Source organism: Puccinia triticina, chromosome 8A (genome assembly GCF_026914185.1).
Source record: "Puccinia triticina chromosome 8A, complete sequence".
In the NCBI taxonomy this organism is placed as follows: Eukaryota; Fungi; Basidiomycota; class Pucciniomycetes; order Pucciniales; family Pucciniaceae; genus Puccinia; species Puccinia triticina.
This window is the reverse complement of record NC_070565.1, coordinates 5,768,659-5,787,570: the sequence shown is the minus strand read 5'-3', so window position 1 is coordinate 5,787,570 and position 18,912 is coordinate 5,768,659. Positions and strand designations below refer to the sequence as shown.

The 18,912-nt window shown below is 48.1% G+C and overlaps 2 protein-coding genes across 2 annotated transcripts; one reads left to right on the top strand and one right to left on the bottom strand.

Moving 5' to 3' along the window:
• Positions 1-10,112: 10,112 nt before the first annotated feature.
• On the bottom strand, positions 10,113-11,050 carry PtA15_8A612 (uncharacterized protein; the record flags this gene model as incomplete). Its single annotated transcript, XM_053172060.1, has 4 exons — positions 10,113-10,166; positions 10,290-10,505; positions 10,568-10,733; positions 11,043-11,050. 4 exons carry the CDS (start codon positions 11,048-11,050, stop codon positions 10,113-10,115), a joined length of 444 nt encoding a protein of 147 aa, XP_053023261.1.
• Positions 11,051-11,107: 57 nt separating this feature from the next.
• PtA15_8A611 (uncharacterized protein) lies at positions 11,108-12,436 on the top strand (the record flags this gene model as incomplete). Its single annotated transcript, XM_053172059.1, has 3 exons — positions 11,108-11,388; positions 11,441-11,923; positions 12,004-12,436. The coding sequence occupies 3 exons, from the start codon at positions 11,108-11,110 to the stop codon at positions 12,434-12,436; spliced, it is 1,197 nt and encodes a 398-aa protein (XP_053023260.1).
• Positions 12,437-18,912: the final 6,476 nt, after the last annotated feature.

Genomic DNA, 18,912 nt, shown 5'->3' with positions numbered 1-18,912 from the left:
GCGGTCCCGCTACCAGCCCTTTCACGAAGGGGGTGGAGCGGCCCGACCCGGCCCGTCCTCACTATGTACATAATTTTGGAGACCGATACTGCAGCGTGCCGTGCCTACCGTGACAGATTTGTTTTCGTTAAAGTGGCAGTATCACCGGGGCTGCAGCCCGAATGGTGACGACTTGCAAGCTGGCGCATTGCAAAGGGAGCAGGAGGATTCTTATCACGTCAATTCGTACTGATACGCAAGGATGACATGTTTTGAGTGCTCAGTCTGTACAGATTTCCGGACGGATTTTGGGGCAGGGCAGCAAAATCACGACCGTCCATCCGACCGGGGCCGTGTTGAAGACAACAGCATGTGTGGCCCACCACGCCATAACTTTGTACACCGACCCAACCAGGTCGGTCATTGAGGCGGCAGAATGCTAGCGTTCAGACCCGGGCGGGCCGCCGGGCCGATTGGCAGTATTATTGATGGACAGCAATGATACATATTTATATACATTGGCAGAATGATTTTGTTACAAAAATTGAACAAGCAACAAGATGTGATTAAAACTAAAAACCTGTCACATAGACAACTATTACAAGGTTTTGAGCTGATTATCCGCGATAAACGGGCCACAAGGCAAAAAAGAAGAGGACAAAGTCTGTAGCAGGAGATGAGGGAGGAGCGATGGAGAGCGGAACGAGGAAGGGAGGAGGAAGGAGCGAGGGGAGGAAGGAAGGGAGGAAGAGAGGATGAAGGGGTGACTTCAAACTTAGCTAATCAGAAGCACCTCCACCGGAGAAGGAGGAATGGCTAAAAACACCATGGATTTCCAACAAATAATAGCTCGCTTACCTCCAAAGGTTTCATCAAGATTTCTGGATATTATGAATGCTCAGCATCTTGTCTAATTTTTGATGCTCTTAGTTCATCACATTTCCTCATTCCTTGCTCACAATAACCCATTGAAGATGGAGGGGTGTAAGAGCCAAGCCAGAGGTCCATAAAACACCATTTTTAGTGCAAATCCATACACTTGCCTTGAGAAAAAAAATTACAAGTATCCAGGAATGATGTCCAGCCTTGCCAAACAACTTTGTGAGAACATGGATTTGAGCAACAGTGGGTCAGCTATGCTAACTATAGCTGTTAGCGTAGCGTATAATTTTTAGCATAGCATTGGTGCAATCACGCGCATCTGCGCTAACGCTACGTGCACAGGGTGCAAAGCTATTTTTGCTTTTAGTGTAGCGTTAGCGCAGATGCGCGCAATTGCGCTAACACTAAGGCCCCTTTTGGCACCGATATAATTATAGGTGATATAATCGCTGATTAATTCAATAAAAAATAGAAAATTCAACATAAAGCCTCCAAATTTTTTTTTGTAGGCAACCTACAGTGCTGGTCTCTTCAACTGTGAACCCAGAATCAACTGATTCAGCCATCTTCAGCACCATAATACCATTATATCACTTTTGACCAATATGAAGTGATATATTGGTATTATGGTGCTGAAGATGGCTGGATAAGTTGATTCTGGGTTCACAGTTGAAGAGACCAGCACTGTAGGTTACCTACAAAAAAAATTTGGAGGCTTTATGTTGAATTTTCTATTTTTTATTGAATTAATCAGCGATTATATCACCTATAATTATATTGGTGCCAAACGGGGCCTAAGTACGCATGGCGCAAAAGAGCGCGCGCTACGCTGCGCTACAGCGCTTTTCGCGGCAAATAAGACCTTTTTCCAGCTAAAAGCGCCTTAGTGCAACGTAGCACAGCGTAGCGGCTGTATTGGAGCACTAACACTAAACAAAAATTGGTTTGCTGTTAGCACCACTGAAAATTAGCGCAGTGTAGCGGCGCTAACAGCGCGCTAACGCTATTCAAAAAAGCCTGGTGCTTTCTGCCACTATGCTAAACTGTAGGGATAAAATAGCGTAGTTTAGCATAGCGGCCCAGATTTGATTCGAGCCTGTTCAATCAAGATTCCAAGGGAGCTCATTTGAAAAACAGGTATACTTTGACTGTTTTTGCCAGGAGGGAATTTTTGTTTACTACACACCTTGTATCTTGGGTTTGGGAAGGAGAAAAATGCGCAAAAGTTGGCGGGAGATGGCCAGGCATCTGATGAGTATAAGTGTAAATGTAGAGGGTGATTACACCAAGAAAGCACCGTGCAGGGGCCTTATCATAAAAAAGTAAGAATTATTGGCATTTCTCTCAGGCAAATTTCACGGATATGGCATAAGTCCCTCCCATGGACTTCAATTTGTATGCTTGCCCATTGGGTTATGTATCTTGCCTTGTCAGAGAAGATGAGTCCCTGGCAAAGCGGCTTGTTGATTCTGGATCCCAGCTAAATCTCATCTCCAACAGTATTTCTAATAAATTCAACCTGAGTCCAAGAGTTAATTTCAGTTCCGCAGTGTATGTTAAAGATTGCCGTCAGGACCCGCGGGTGGGTACCTGGCACCTGTGGGCAGGTACCCGCGACCTAGTGTTGGGTACCCGCCCGCGGGTGCCGTGTACAGGTCTGGGTGCGGCATTTTGGGCAAAAAAGCACCTGCAGGTACCCGGATATCCGCCAAAAATACAGCCATGTTAGAAAAGCTTGCTTTTGGGCTGCTGATTTCAGCCTCAAAGTCTGTATGGCTCCTGTATGTCAGGAATGCCATCGGAAGAAAAAACCTGGTTTCTTTGTTTTCCACTTTGGTGCCTTGAGGGCCCCACCATTAGATTCCTGGAGCGATTTTACTTCAATCTGGCCCTTTGCCGCTCCTGCCTCCCTTGCCCCTCGCCTGGCCCAGCACCCATGTCAAGCAAAACCGGCTGCCCGAACGGGCTTTGTCTGCCTGTACAGTGAAGCTGTACAGGCCTGTGGCTGAAATGCTGAAATTGTTTCAGCCACACGAGCCGGCAAGCTTTTCTAACATGGCTGTACCCAAGGGAGGTGGGTCTTCCAGGTACCCGGGTACCCGCTGTTATGGTCACCAAGGGGGTTGATTCCTTGAGTCGAGATGACCAGCACAGATCCTGGTCATCAAGGGGAATCAGCCCTCTTGATGATCACCGGGATCTGTCCTGGTCATTGGGAGGAATCAACCCTCTTGATGACCGGGACAGATCCTGGGCATTGGGAGGAATAAACCCTCTTGATGACCGGGACAGACCCTGGTCATTGAGAGGAATCAACCCTCTCAATGGCCGGGACAGAACCCGGGCATCAAGAGAAAACAATACTCTTGATGACTGGGACAGGACCCGGTCATTGAGAGGAAACAACCCTCTCAATGAGCAGGGTCTATCCTGGTCATCAAGAGGGTTGATTCCTCCCAATGAACAGGATCTGTCCCGGAGATCAAGAGGAAACAACCCTCCCGCACTGCAAGAAAAACTCTAGAAACTGCTTGCAGTTGAGATGAAAGAGCTCAAGGCAAGCTGTGCCTCATGCAAGAACTAGAGGCCAAGGCGGCTTTGCCGCTGCAAGCATAGTCCCCTACACAGATGGCTCCCTGCCTTTGGTTTTTATCTCTCTTTGACAGTGAAGGGGTTTTTTTCTTGTGGAAATACCTTCAATTAAATTTTGATGATGTGCTGAATTTATTTAGGGGCAGCCTAAATGCACTCCAAACTTTTACTTTGTGCACTCCACTTTTTTGGCTTGGGGGGGCCAGCACTCCAAAAAAGCTGGAGTGCCTTGATTTTGTACTCCCAAAACATGGAGTCTCCAGATGGACACTCAATGTTTGTTGGAGTACACAACTGGGTACTCCAAAATTTACCAAAATAGGGGAGTGCAGCTAGATGCACTCCAATAAAAATGGAGTGCAAGCCCAAGCACTCCACCTTTTCAGCAAAGGATTTTGGCTTTGCACTCCAGCTGCCAAATACCAAATGGAGTGCATTGGGGTGCACTCAAGTCCCCACTGGCCATTGAGTGGAGTACACACCCCACCTCAATGACAGGCCATGGAGGGGCATACACACACCCCTTGATGACCGGTCCGTGCCGGTCATCGCGGGGAAAAACATCTCCTCTAGATAACCGGTCTGCGCCGGTCATCATGGGGGTAAAGCACCGTTGCACCCTGGCCATGGAGTGGGGTTTGCACTCCACATGATGACCAACAATCAGGGGAAGTACACACCCCACTTGGTGGCCGACCATTGAGTGGAGTACACTCTCTCCTCAATGGCCAGCAATTGAGCAGAGGAAACACTCCACTCAATCGCCAACCTCTGAGTAGAGTACACTCTCCTCTCAATGGCCGGCCACCAAGTAGAGTACACTCTCCGCTCAATGACCAGCCATCAAGTGGTAAATCCCACCCAATGACCCGCCGTCAAGTGGCCTACTCACCCCAATCAACAGGAGACCCCACTTGATGGCCGGGGTGTAGTGTACACCCCTTGATGTCCGGTGTGTGCTGGTCATCAAGAGGAGGTGCTACACCCCTCAATGTCCGGTATGTACTGGTAATTGAGGGGAGGTGCTACTTCCCTCAATGGCCAGTATAGACCGGTCATAAGTCCCCTTGATGACTGGAGAAGGGTGAGTCCGCTTGATGACTGGTGTGAGAACTCCTTTGGGACAGGTGGAAGTCCTGCAAGGGGGAAATACCAGTTATAATATTTCAAAGATGTAAGAAGCTATTACAACTGTTACGGGTGGTTTGAAAGACCTGCCCCTCCACAATACTACACAAGAGCCTTCACAACAAATTTATTTATTGTTGTGGCAAACTAATGATAGAGAAAACTATGTGCAGCAGTCTCTTATCAGACCTAGATCAAACTTGAATTCAGTGGAAATTGGATTTTGTTTGGGAAATGGAGTTGGAGTGGTTTACAGCAGCCTTGAGTCAGATAATGGAAATGAGTCTTAACGTAAGATATGTTTTATATGGTTTTATATGTTTGTGATATGAAAGTGGAGATAAACTGATACAAGACTTCTGAGAGAACTGATGTTATATGTGAACTATTCAAAGTGTCTTTGCCCTCTTCCTTAACCTTCAGTTAAGAGCAAAATTGGTTAAGATCACTTTGACTTGTTAAGAGCACAAGTGGTGATACTAGCTACTTGACTACTTAGAACTACTCTGAGGCATGAAAGATGTTGATGGCCAACTTGATTGAGATCACACTGCTGGATTTATGTGGATGAGGCTTGTAACTCTGAGTGAGATGTGTGTTCTGGTTAGGATTGCCTGAGTGGCATGCTGGGACTGAGGAGGCTAAAGGTCCTCCTTTTATAGTAAAATGTGAGGGAATTTTGCTGGTGGGGATCCTTGTGAGGGATTTTTGCTGGTGTGACCGCCATACAGGTGTCCATGTGGTGATGGTATCCACGTGGTTGTGGTGGTGGTGCCCATATGGTGTCCACGTGGCTGTGGTGGTGGTGTCCATGTAGCCTACACAATTATAGAGGTTTCCACAGGTGGAGCCATGCTGTGGTACGTGGGTGGAGCCAAACAAAAATCCTGGAGGTGTCCACAGGTGGAACCATGCCGTGGTGCGTGGGTGGAGCCAAACAACGTTGTAACAGCTGCGCTGCTTTTAGCGCAGCGAAGCGGTTAGCGCAGCGGTTTTTTGTGCCGCTGCGCTAAACGCTGCGCGCAGCGGCCAGACCGCTGCGCTAACCGCTTTTTGTTTTCCTGGGAAAAAAAAGATAATTTTAGCGCGCTAAAAAAAGCGGTCACATAGCGCTGAACCGCTGCGCTTCAGCAGTAGCGCAGCGGTTTGAAAAAGAAGAAAGAAAATGGTCTAAATCATGTTAAAAGAGGTTTAACATGCAGTTAAATTCCGCTATCCGCTAAATTAGCGGATAGCGCAGCGGATTTCCACTTCCGCTGCGCTATCGCTAATTGCCCTGGGTGGGTAGCGGTCAACCGCTGCGCGTAGCGAGTAGCGCAGCGGTTTTTTCAACAGCTTCCGCTACTTGCCTCTGGGACGTAGCCATGTGACCGCTGCGCTGCGCTAAATGACCGCTTTTTTTAGCGCAGCGCAGCGTTTACAACGTTGAGCCAAACAACAATCATGGAGTTGTCCACAGGTGGAACCATGCCATGGGCAGAGCCAAACCACTCCACTACATACACTATAAATATGTTCTTGAGTCTAATTCTATACTATGTACTATCAAAATATCTCTACAGTATGTAGTTATGCTTATGAACACAGTATAATACTAGTAACTTTTGACTGAGTGCAGCTAGCCTAGTGGTTCCAGTGAGTGACTGGGGGTTAAGTGACCTGTAGAATTCAATTATGCAATAATACATCTAGAAATATGTCTCCTTCTCAATATTAAACTGTGACTTTTTGTGATTTGATACTTGAAACACATTTGGCACACCACACCGGCACACACCAGTCATCAAGAGATGTTATTCACCTTGATGACCGGTTTGGTCATTGAGAGATGTTGTTCACCTTGATGACCGGTCTGGTCATCAAGAGATGTTTTAATCACCTCAATGACCAGGACCAATTGTTGAGAGGTGGTGTTACTCCCCTCAATGACCGGGACGGGTCATCAAGAGGTGGTGTTACTCCCCTCAATGACCAGGACGAGTCAACAAGAGGTGGTGTTACTCCCCTTGATGACCCCCGGCCCCTTGAACAAGGGATTGTGTAAATAGGCTAGGGCTTTTTTGAGGCTGATTGCCAGGAAGATTCATGTTGTGACTACCATTGCCTGGCCATTCAATCCGACAACGGAATTGTCTATCAACGGTCATTTCATGAAGAACAAGGCTTGCTTGGGAAGCTGCAGGGTTTTTGTTGGGTGGAACTGGGAGGCGTGGCGTTGGCAAGGATATGGTGGCCATGACGCCAGATACGGCTGGAGTCTTCAAGGGAATCACAACTCGCCGCCTGTGGATGAGCTGAGCTTGAGTATGGGTGGAACTGGGAGGCGTGGCTTTGGCAAGGATATGGTGGCCATGGCGCCGGATACGGCTGGAGTCTTCAAGGGAATCACAACTTGCCGCCTGTGGATGGGCTGATATATAAGGAGGGGGAGCTGCTGTCAAATATCCCCCCAGGGGTTCCAGTTTTGTCCTGGCCCCTCCCTGCAGGCCCCCTACTTCGCTTGGATAGGCCCCTGCTTGAGAATAAAAAATGCTGGCCCTTTTTTGCTTGTTGCACTGTCACAAGCTGGAGGGTCTATCCATGGCACACAGTGTCCGGGGGTAATCTTTTCAACAGTGGCCATCATGTGGCTGCACACCAAATCTTATATCTTTTTTTCCATGTTTTTGTGAATTTAATAAACTTGGATTAAGACTTGTAGCTCTTAATTTCTAGACATACAGATCTATTAAAACTTCTTTACTGTTTGAGACATGTAGTTCTCTCCTAAAGCTGTATTGTAGCTGTCACAAGTGTGACAGGTTATTCTAGTTCAAGTGTTACTCTGACGTCATAGTAATAAATCATTAAGTCAGAGCACATTCTTCTGTTGAACACCTTGAAGAAGTCCTCAAGAGAATTCAAGTCCCCAGCCCCTCTTTCAAAATCCCATCCACATTCTCCTTTGATCACACTGACATGTCTGAAAATCTAACACTATGGAAATAAAAATGAAGGATGCTGTGGGCAATGGCTTTGCATGTAGTATGGATCTTCTAACTATAGCCGTGCTTAAAGCTCCCAAGCGTTTATTACAATGCCTATCTGTTTTTGATGTGGGTGTTGAAGTAGATATAGATTCCGGTATGTGAGGGGAGATTGGTGTAAGGGAAGAAGAGAAAAGAAATCGGGGGCTTGCTGGCAGACTACCAATGTTTGTCAATGGGTGACTACTAAGCTTGTCCTTGATGGAGGACTCCTGATGTGATTATTGTGTTGAGTTTTCACCGCTGTGAAAGCCCTGTGAAAGGGCTGACTAAGAAATAGAATCTTTTTGAACTTGTCACTCACAGACTCCCTTGCTCCTTGATGTCCCTTTCATCCCCATCTCTTTGACTTTCCCTTTCCTTCCATTGATCCTCTGTCTCAACCTCGCTCAAGAACCTTTTCCTCAAATACCCATACGTCTTGACCTCTCTCCAGACAAATCTCTATCTCATCTCTCAACCTCGCTCAAGTATTCAATCACTCTCCGGAACGGCTCCATGCTCAATTTGGTGAGAAAAGAACAACAAAAACCTCAAGACTCCCTTTCTGGGCTGATTCCTTTTCTTTTATCTATTCTTCCTTTTCCTCAGTGTCCTTGTTCCCATTCTCCTTCCTAGTGTCCTTGGTTGTTTATTGATCTTGAAAATTCTACAGTGGTGGTAAATTCCTCTTTCCCTTTCTAGTTGTTTTCCATCATCCCTCATCCTTCTGATCTTGTTTTTCTTTAGTCTGGTTCTTATTTGACAGCAATCTAGATTGAAATTTATCAGATTGCTTGTCCTTTGACTGGCTACGGGTGATATAATTTTTTTTTACAAGCTACTCTAGTGAGAGGCTCATAGCCTGTTGTGGTGAGAGCTCAGAAGAATGAATGATTTACTAATGAAGGAAGGAAATCATACTAAATAGTCTATCTACATATCTGTGACATGTGTTGCAGTCAAGTACTACTGCTATGTCACAACAGTTTTCACTTTTTTATTATTATTATTCATGATCACTCTTGGGAACTTCTTTTCCACCCCTGTAGCCAATCTCATGACTTGAAGTCTGTGGCTCGAGCTTCTGGCTTGAAAAATGGGGTGGCAAAAACATTAGATAACTCACTGCACAGTGGGTAGACAATTCTATCCACCACACCTTTTTGGACTCTAGAATCTCCCCCCCACCGACTTCAAGTCATTCCTTCCAGCGAGATGGTTCAAAATAGGCTTACAACGATGAATATGAGAAAATAAAAATGAAAAAAAACCAAGTTGTGATTTTTTTTAAAAAAAAAAGTTGAAAAAACACAATCAGTTTTTCTTGCAAGCTTATAAATTCCCTTTTTCAGAGAAAGGTGAACAGACAGAAAGCAAGAATGGAACATGAAAAGAGTGATAATGAATGAAAATAATGTGGCCCAAAAAAGGTTTGGCGTGGTGGGTGGACAATCTGCAGTCAAAATGGGGACATCACAGTCCCAGAATGCCAGGTATGCAGATGAATGACTCACTCCACACATCTTTTAAACCACATACAATCAATTTTTTTTTCTAATTTTTTTACTTATCATCATTCATTTGAGATCCCATACTATCAACATTCCTCAACCTTCAAAATCTTTTGAGAAAATTATTGCATTTTTTGGTTTAATTTTCGTAAATTACATAACATGTTTTGAAAAAAGCTTGGACCCTTATTCCGAAATCCGTTCTGCACCGGAAAGTTCAAAAGCTAGACTTTTGGGGTCTTGGAGGCACTGGTAGCTGGACATGAGTAGAATCTGTGAGTGCACCCCATTTGTGGCATACATCAAGTGAAGTTGGTGTTTTTTGTGATGAGGGATCACCCAAACTTCCAAGAATTATTCCAAACACAATACCTTTGATTTTTGTTTTTATCGTTTCATATTTGTGTTTTGAAGACTATTTTCAACCATCTCACCACTACTAGTGAGTTGAAGTTGGTTGGTTGAGTTTCTATGGTCCAAAAGGGGTGTGGTGTACCCCCTGTACAACACGGGTCCAATGCTGTGAGACAGCATTGTGCCTGTCGAACTTTGCGCACTCAAGCTTGTGTGTGCTGCCCTGGAACGATCTGCATATTTAAGTGTTGTTAGTCAGGAACAGACCATGCACAAACAGCGGCCAAGCCCCGTGGCGCCGGTATCAGTTGCAGTGCGATTGGGCCAAGCGTTGGGTGATTGGAGATCGTGGGATGCGGGTGTACCGTATACTGCATAAGTTACTGAGAAGAACGAGGACTCTCCTCCGGGATAAACACACACACACACACACACATAGACAATAGGAATGGGGGGGGGAGCTAATGAGACACAAGTACACGCGGGCGAAGCACACACAGCAGGGAAGAAGACGATTGTACGGCGAGAGGCACGGGTCCATTTGCGTTCCGCCGTGTCTCTGGGAGGCGGGCAGGATATATAAAGCAGGGCCGATGGATGGATGATTAGGGATACACAGGTGGCAGAGCAGATGAGGGGGGGGGGGGGGGGGGGGCAGTCAGTCGGAGGGCGCCTTGAGTCTGCGCTGCTCGATCTCGAGCGGGTTGAGGACCTTAGTGCGGCCGGGTGGGGGTTTGTGGGCGTCGGGCTGGGGCGGGGCGTCGGCGGGTGGCGACGGGGGCTGGGCGACGAGGGCGGCGGAGGCGGAGTGGATGAGGGCATGGATGGCGGCGACGAGCTCGGCGAAGCGGGGGTCGTTGGCGCCGAGGCTCTCGAGCGACTCCTCCTCCTCGTCGTCGTCGGCCGACGCACTGGCAGGGCCGGGGTCGGCGACGGCCAGCGGCAGCCGGGCCTTCAGCGCGCGCAGCTCGGCCTGCTGCTTGGCCTTGGTCCGCTCCAGCGCGCCGTTGATGGCCAGGAGCGACGCATTGCTGATCTCGAGGTCAAGGATCTGGATGCAGAGAGAGAGCGGGTCAGCGGCGGGGCGGTGGATGGATGCGGGGGGGCGCCCACCTTGCGGTTCACTCGGGCGCTGTCGTGGGTGTCGGGCGCGGGCCGGTCGGCGGGGATGGGCGGGGTGGGGATGGCGGGGGGCTCGGCTGTTGTTCTGAGGCGTGGGGATGGCTGGATGTCGGCTGTTGTTCTGAGGCGTGGGGCTGGCGGGATGTCGGGTGTGGGTCTGAGGCGGGGGGATGGCTGGATGGGTGTTGTTTTGGGGTGGTGGTATGTTGTTGTTGCTGAGGAGATGGTGGATGAGGATGAGCAGCATGAGGAGGCGGAGGTTGGGTGTTGTCTGCGGACTGGCTGTTGCTGTTGCTGTTGCTGTTGCTGTTGCTGTTGCTGTTGCTGTTGCTGTTGCTGCTGGTGCTGGTGCTGTTGCTGCCTGGGTGCTGGCTTTAGTTTTGGCTGGATGGAGTATGTTGTTCTGGTGGTGGATAGTTTTGCTCTGATTTTTGGGGGTGGTGGTGGTGGTGGGGGTGTTCTGAGCTGGTTCATGGTCGCCTGGGCTGTGTTTCCCTGTTTTTTTTTCTTTTTTCTTTTTTCCAGCGGGAGATGCTGCTGCTGCTGCCCACCATCCTGCTCGCCCGGGGAGTGAGCCTGCTCCTCCTCGCCTCCACCGCCCTCCGCCCCTTCGACCACTCCGCCGCTATCAGACACCCCCGCCACGCCCAGCTCGTCCGCTGGGACGCCCTCCACTTCCGCTCGCCCAGCCCCCGCCGAGAGCAGGACTGGGCCTTCGCACGAGCCATCGCCCTCCAGAAGCACTGCCCGCCCCTCCCCGCCAGCATCCTCGCCGCCCTCGCCAGCACCGCAGCCACCCTCATCCTCTTCCGGTAAGCAACCACCACTCCACCCACCCCACACAACTACTGACAACCCACACAGCCTCACCCTCCAGCTCTCCCGCTCCCCCAGACACGCTACCCTCGTCGCCCTCCTCCACGCATTCGCACCCGCCCCAGCCACCCAGGTCGTCCCCTACACCGAGCCCTTCTACGCCCTCTTCTCCTTCGCCGCCCTCGACCTCCACCACCGACGCCCCTCCGCCGGCCTGCCAGTCGCCCTGCTCGCCGCCGCAGCCACCGCCCTCCGCCCGCTCGGAACCCTCCAGGCGCTCATATGGCTCCCCGACGCCCTCCTCCACCTCGCCCGCTTCCGAGCAGCCCCCCTCTCCCCCACATCAGTAGCCCGCCTCGCTAAGCACGCCCTCCGCATCCTCGCCCTCGCCCTCATCACCGCCGCACCCTTCCTCTACGACCAGTACGCCGCCTACACCCTCTTCTGTCGCCACCCCGCCCCCGCCGACAACAGGCCATGGTGCGCGAACCCCATCCCGAGCATCTACCTCTTCGTCCAAGCCCACTACTGGTACGTACGCCCCCCCCCCCCCCCCCCCCTACCTCCACACCATCTCTTCTCTCTCTCCACATTAACCACTGCCCTCTTAGGAACAACGGCTTCTTGAACTATTGGACCTGGAACCAGGCCCCGCTCTTCCTGCTCTCCCTCCCGGTGTACTGGGCCTCCTTCGGGGGCATCTGGGCCTACTACCGCCACTTCCTAGCCATCCGAGGCCAGCCCCGCAGCAAGGCCGAAGGAGCCCATCCCACGGAGAGGCCCTTCCTCAGCCCCCACATCCACATCCACGTCCTCATCCAGCTCATCCTCACCACCACCCTCCTCCTCTGCTCCCACGTCCAGATCATCCTCCGCCAGGCCGCCACCATCCCCGCCTTCTGGTGGGGCCTCGCCGACGGCATCCAGCGCCACTGGGACCATCCCCACAGCCCTCACAACTACTGGCGACTGTGGCTCCCCTGGATCGTCGTCTGGACGCCCATCAGCCTGCTCCTCTGGGCCGGCTTCTACCCCCCCGCTTAGGCCGCTGGCACTTTCAGCTATCTTCACACATCCAATTGTCTGTATGAGATCGAATGCTTATAACTGGCTCGATTTGCTGGCCTTTTACTAGAACCACAAAGATCCAAGACCCAAGCACTCTGTCCCCAATCAGAACAATGCTTTTGGGACTTGGACAAGGTTATGTCAAACTCCATGAACATGTTTGGATCAGCAAACTTAAAGGATATGCCTGTCTTGTTCTTGCCTTGGAAGTATGGTATTCAAAATTGCATATGTCACTATTTACATAAAATCATAAAACCAATTTTGGCTGGGAGATGTCAGTGTGCATAAAACTTAAAGTGACATCTCCCAGCCAAAATTGCAGTTTATGATTTTATGTAAAAAATCTTATGCAATTTTGAATACCATAAATCCAGACTTCAGCCAAGCACATGAATACACAGTGCCTTTGACCATGACACAATAAGATGACCTGCTTTCAAAACAAAATGTGCTGACCTCAACAACATCAATTTCTGTATAGGTTGCTCAATCCCTAACCCTCACCAAGATATCAGACATTCTACATGGAACCCACCATAGTTGATGTTGTTGAGGTCAGCAATTTTGTGCACTAGATCTATTTTATTTTGAAAGCTGGTCATCTGATTATGCCATGCTCAGAAAGGGAGTGTATTCATGTGCTTGGCTGAAGTCAATTGCCAGGTGTGAAGAAGATAGGAATATACTTTAGCTTTGCTGATCCAAGCAGGTTTGTGGGGTTTCTGAGCTGTAACCTTGTCCACATCCCAAAAGCATAGGATAGCTGTTCTGATTGGGGACAGAGTGCTTGGGTCTTCAGGGGACTATCTCTCATAACCATAAAGGCCAACACATCAAAACAATTATAAGCATTCAAGTCAGGAGCCTCACTGGCATAGACATGGTGAAGATCTTGGCTGTACACATTGAGGTGAACTTCAGTAACATTGATTTCAAGCAGAGAGTTGATGGGCCTGCCAACAGTAATATTCTGAGATCCATTGATGAAAGCAGTTGGATGAGGTGACACAGATAGAATAAAACCAGAAGAGATGAATGAGAGACTTCAATGATGGTTGTCTGAAAGATTGATGAAGACAGCCAGCTTTTCCAATAAAAAAACTCTCTGGAAAAGTCCTTGTGATCAATCAAGTTGTTGGTGGCAGCATGTGGAGTAAGTGGAACGATTCCATTGGCAGAGCAGCAGTTCATCAGATCCTTTGGACAAAACAGAGATGTTCCAAGGATCCATGTCATCATCTTCAGCAGCAGAGTCTTTCATCTCAAAGCAAGCTGTTTTTCAAGTACAGAATCAAGGCAAAGTCTTTGGAAGGATGTCTTGTTTGTTCATGGTAAACAAAAGGCACAAGACAAGTGCTTCCAGCAGTACTCCTTCAACTGTAAAATGGAACTTAGACCAGTGATTTAGACAGCATGGGAATGAGGGATTACTTTCAACTTCAGCATTGCAAAGATAGAGTGGAGTGAGCATGACCAAAGGCCACTGACTCAAGGATGAGAAGCGTTACAAGTGGGCTCATTTTGGGCTTGGAAGAGCAGGACTGAGTAGGGCTGCGGGCTTGATTGGATTGAGGAAAGTGGTTTTGGAGTGATCCATTGGCAGAGCAACGCTGTAAGTGATGCAATACAATGCAGTATTGCCTATTTATTGGCATTGCATCGTCATTCAGATGCACAAGATCTCCCACTCTTGTATTGCATCTCAAAACCAATGCAAGGCATTGGTATTGCATTGATTAAGCAATACAGGATGAGAGAAAAGTTTGCATTGCATTGCAGAAACAACGTGTTACCGAGAATTTTTGGCTGTATCGCCCAAAATAGTTGATGCACAATTTTGATACAATATGTATTGATGCCATTGTGTATCACCTGCATCACTGTGTATCTGTATTGCTATTTTTGTTGTGAGAATAAAAGCTGGTATTTCAGTGGGAATTGTCTGCTAACCGCCTTCTTCAAGAATATTAGTGTCCGGGCTGTGCAATTGTCGGTGACTCGCACAAGTAACTTCTGAAAGTAAAGATAAGATCACGAATATATCTTCTAATACTCTGGTACGTCCGTAAGCTGTAAGTACAATAATGAGTAATCTGTAAGATGATGGGATAATTGGATAAGGAAAAGAGAAGAGAAATCCGTGAGCCCTTTTTCCTGTCCTTCCCTCCACACACATTGCCGTTCCCACCCGGTCCCACAAATCTGACACTTTCCCGCACTAGTCCTCCAGCTCCGCCCGGTCTTCCGCACGTCAATCTCCCAGACTCCACTCATCTCCGATGCTTGACCTCCCACCATCCTCTGTCTAGCCCCCGCCAGTCGGTCTCTTGCCACCGCCTCCACCCTGGTTCCACCTGCTTTGGCTGTTGTGGCTCACCCGCTGACGCGCCGCTGCTACCAGTCCACGTGTGTAGTCCGCTGCAGTCCAGCCCTGTCTTTTCCGCTCCAATCCAAATACCCAATCCGAAATCCGTGATCCGAAATCCAAGATCTGCAATCCGTGCATTCTGGTCCGCGTGTGACTTTCCGTAAGCTTTCCTAGCGTGCTTTTCTGACATCATCCTCAGTGCTTATGTCACCAGAAAGCACTCTGCCTGCCCCGCTCTGTGCATTCACGCCCGCGCTATCCCCAAGTGGACATTCTACCACGCTTGCCTATATAAATCACCAAATTGTGCATATGTATCTTTATCTAATCAAATGTATCTACTATTGTGTTTTTACTGTATGTACAAGCATAATTTTCTGCACTCATAATATTGTGTATGAATCTTTGAGTCTCATGTATGTAAGAAGCAGGAGAAATAGGGAGGGGGGCATAGGTTTGGATTGAAATGGGGAACTAGCAGTCAAGAAAATTCTGGTTGCAACTACCCAATGGATGTATTGGTACGGTACATGAAAGCTGTGGCAAGTTATTGGGGGCCACCCGTTCCAATACCAATATGCATTGGTATCTATTGGTATTGCACCGGCTTCCCCAATGCATACTCACCCAGGATGATGTATCACATCACTCAAGCAATGCACCTTAAGCAACAATGGGAAGTTATGTTATCCAGTTTGCCTAGGTGTGATTTAGTTATCCAGTCCTCTGGGGTGTGAAATCCAACATAAATTCAATCTGTGGGTGTCAAAAGAAAGGCTGAATTTTGATTAACAGTATGGTCCCACTTTTTTTCCAAGATACTCCTATTTTTGATGTTGAAATATCACTTTTGTGACCAAAAATCAGTTATCTGGGTAACTTAGACCAGATAACTGATATTTGGTCACAAAAGCGTTATTTTAACATCAAAAATAGGATTTCCTTGGAATAAATTGGGATCCATATTGTTAACCAACATTAAACCTTTCTCTTGACACCCACAGATTCAATTTATGTTGGATTTCACATCACATAGGACTGGATAACTAAATCACACTGAGGCAAACTGGATAACGTAACTTCCCATCGTTGCTTTAAGCAATAAATATTGCATTGGCCCTCACGGCCAATACAATGTGATGTAAAATATTGGGCTGTATCAGCAATGTGATACAGCCCTATACCAATGCATGCATCATATCACTTACAGCGTTGGGCAGAGGATGCATGAGAATGAATGTGTGGCAGAGAGATGCAAGTCAGAGGATATGGTATCCAAAAAAAAAAAACTTACTAGCTGGTCAGGTGCAGAAGTTATGGACTTGATTTTGGTGGGTGAAGTTCCGGGGGGGGGGGGTGGCACACACAGAGCAAAATCTACACCAAGAATTAACTATTGTGAAAGCAGTGATCATTATATGCAGTTGAAGGAGTGTTGGGCTAAGTTGTTTTGGTATTGGGATTGGCATTGGGCAAGGTGGCTGGGGGATTGCGTGTGCAAAGGGGATCTAGTTTTGTTATATACCTGCAGCCTGGTGTTGCAATGGGAAGAGCTCTTTGATGGTTGTTGGGACAGTCCTTAACGGAGTTTGTTTCAATTTCCAGACAACCGTTATTCATGAGCTGGAGGAATTGGATGAGACACCCCTGGCTAGATCCACAACAGTGGCCCATGTCAAATGGCTCTCTAGGTGCCAGTTGACAGATTTCAACCAGAAAGCAAAGTCAGAAAAGTTGCAGGAGAAGATTGGATGTTGCCTTGGGCCCATCAATTCTGGCACACGTGTCAAATTGTCCACGGAGCAATCAGTGCGGAGCGCACAACTGAAGGTGGTGGCGTGCGGAGCTTGACAGTGGAACTGGATTCAAACTGAGCAGGCCAGCGCGGACTGGCTAGCAGAGGGGGTGATTTGGGGAAGCCGTGGCAGTCAAAGCGGGCTACGTCAGCGGGTGTAGCTGGGGCGGAGGCAGTGTGTGGGATCCTGACATTATAGGCTAGACAGGGTGTGGAAGCTAGGGAGAGGAGTGTGACCGCGGTTGAAGGCAAGTGGCAGAGGGGACAGGAGTTGGCGGAAAATGTGTGTGCGTGTGTAGCGCGCTTGGCAGAAGATGAGTGAGTGCGTGTGAACAGATTTGGAGGATATCTTTTAGTTCTCTTTCTTCTTCTCTATAAAACCACAGTGGGGGAGGGGGGATGGAGGATTCTGCCTCATAGATACTCCCCACAGACTCTCTTTTGCAGTTTTTACTTTACTTTTGTTGGATGTTGTGCTTCTTTTACTTTGCGTACATTGTGGACTTGCTTTATGTGTGACAGTTGTGCTTGCTTTACGGCTGTTTTCTTATGTTTTTTCAGAGTTATCTTCTTTATGCGGTGGAGCTTGATTTTACGGTTTACTTTTGCGGAGCTTTATTATTTTATGTGCTTTAATTCATTTACCCCGCTCAGAGACCTACAATGTTGGTGGAGCTGCAGAGAAGAGTTCTCCAAATCACCCAACTTTCTCCGGTGTGGTGCGCCATTTGGTACACGCAGGGACAACTCTCATTTTGCGGCGCGGCGCGCGGAAGGACGTCAAGATCAAACCCTCAAGGCATCAAGATCTCTGGTGGCGCGGCGGGCATCCCCCTCAAGACGTCTCAGGAGCTTTTCAATCTTCTTTTATTCTTTTCTTTTTTTTTCTCTCTCTTGGTGTTTTTTTTTCTTTACACTTTGATTTTTTTTTCCTTTCCTTTACTGCGCGCGTTGGATGGTTACAGTGGGAAGGGTTTGGCTTTATTTCTTTTGTTTCTTGTTTGTTTTGTCTGGTTGTGTTGTGTGTGTTGAAGCTTGTGCGTGTGCGGGGCATGATGACAGGTCCGCAGTGCGCGGCGCTTCCTGGAGTCTGAGTTCGCCCACGAATTCAGAGGAAGGGGGGCATGGAACCTAGCTGATCCCATTAGGAATCCATCAGAAGTTTATCGCTCTTTATCCGGCGCCCTCCAAAGCGCCATATTGAATCTTATTGATCCCAAGAGTCTCTTCCCTGTTCCCGGTTTTCTCCCTCCCTCAAACAACAAACCGCCGACGCGCGCTCAACGCCGTCGTAAAATCTTCCCACCCCCAAACCTCTTCGCTTAACCGATCCTCATTGCTCATCCCAACCATCACCCGGAGGGCACATAAAATTTCTTTTCCCCCATTCCCCTCCAACTAACTGCCGCCGGCCTGCACCGGACGGAGTTCCACACCGGGATAATCTTGCAGGGCAGTGGCGCGGACACTTTTGTGAGCGTACCACTCTCTTCCACTACAGCATCTTTGGCTGGGTCTGACAACTTCAGCATTAGAGTGAGTTTAGCTGGCCTAAAGTCTGCCTTTATCAGTTGTTTCTACATAAATTGTCTCATAACTTGTTAAGCTCAAGATTTAAACTTGATCAACAGGAGGCTGTGGAAATCTAGATACTTCCAGGAATATTTTATTATGTAACCATCAAACATGTCATATCTTTCAGCAGTATAATTAATGCTTAGTCATAGATATTGCACAAAGTACTCCTTGGCAAGTACTTGGCACCTGTAGGGTAGTACTTGCAGGCTTACAACAATTACTCATCTACAGGTGCTGGATGAAGGTGCAGATTCCGGGATCTTTTTCTGGAAAAACAGGCAATTATTTGGTACAAGTGCTTGCCATACACACCCGTGGCCCACGGGTTGTCTTGTTTGCGCCACATTTCTACTGTCAGATTACATGTAATACAACAGTACAACTGTTTTGCTGAGAGTCCAATTGACCTCTGAGGCTCTGAATTGAGGAATTCAATAAATTTCACAGCTCTGACCGAAGGAATGCCTCCATGATTGTAGGGATTCTTCCGGTCAAAAAGGTTTACTGCCTCTTTGACTGGAGGAATCCCTCTGGCTGAGGAGGAATACCCCCACCTGCCAGAGGGATTCCTATCAAAGATCTATGTACAGTGGGCTAACAAATATTTTTGGCTCCACATTTTTGAATGCAGAAGCTCAGGACACAACCTTTAAGTCATGAGATCGGCTAAAGGGGTGGAAAATAAGTTCCAAAGAATGATTATGAAAT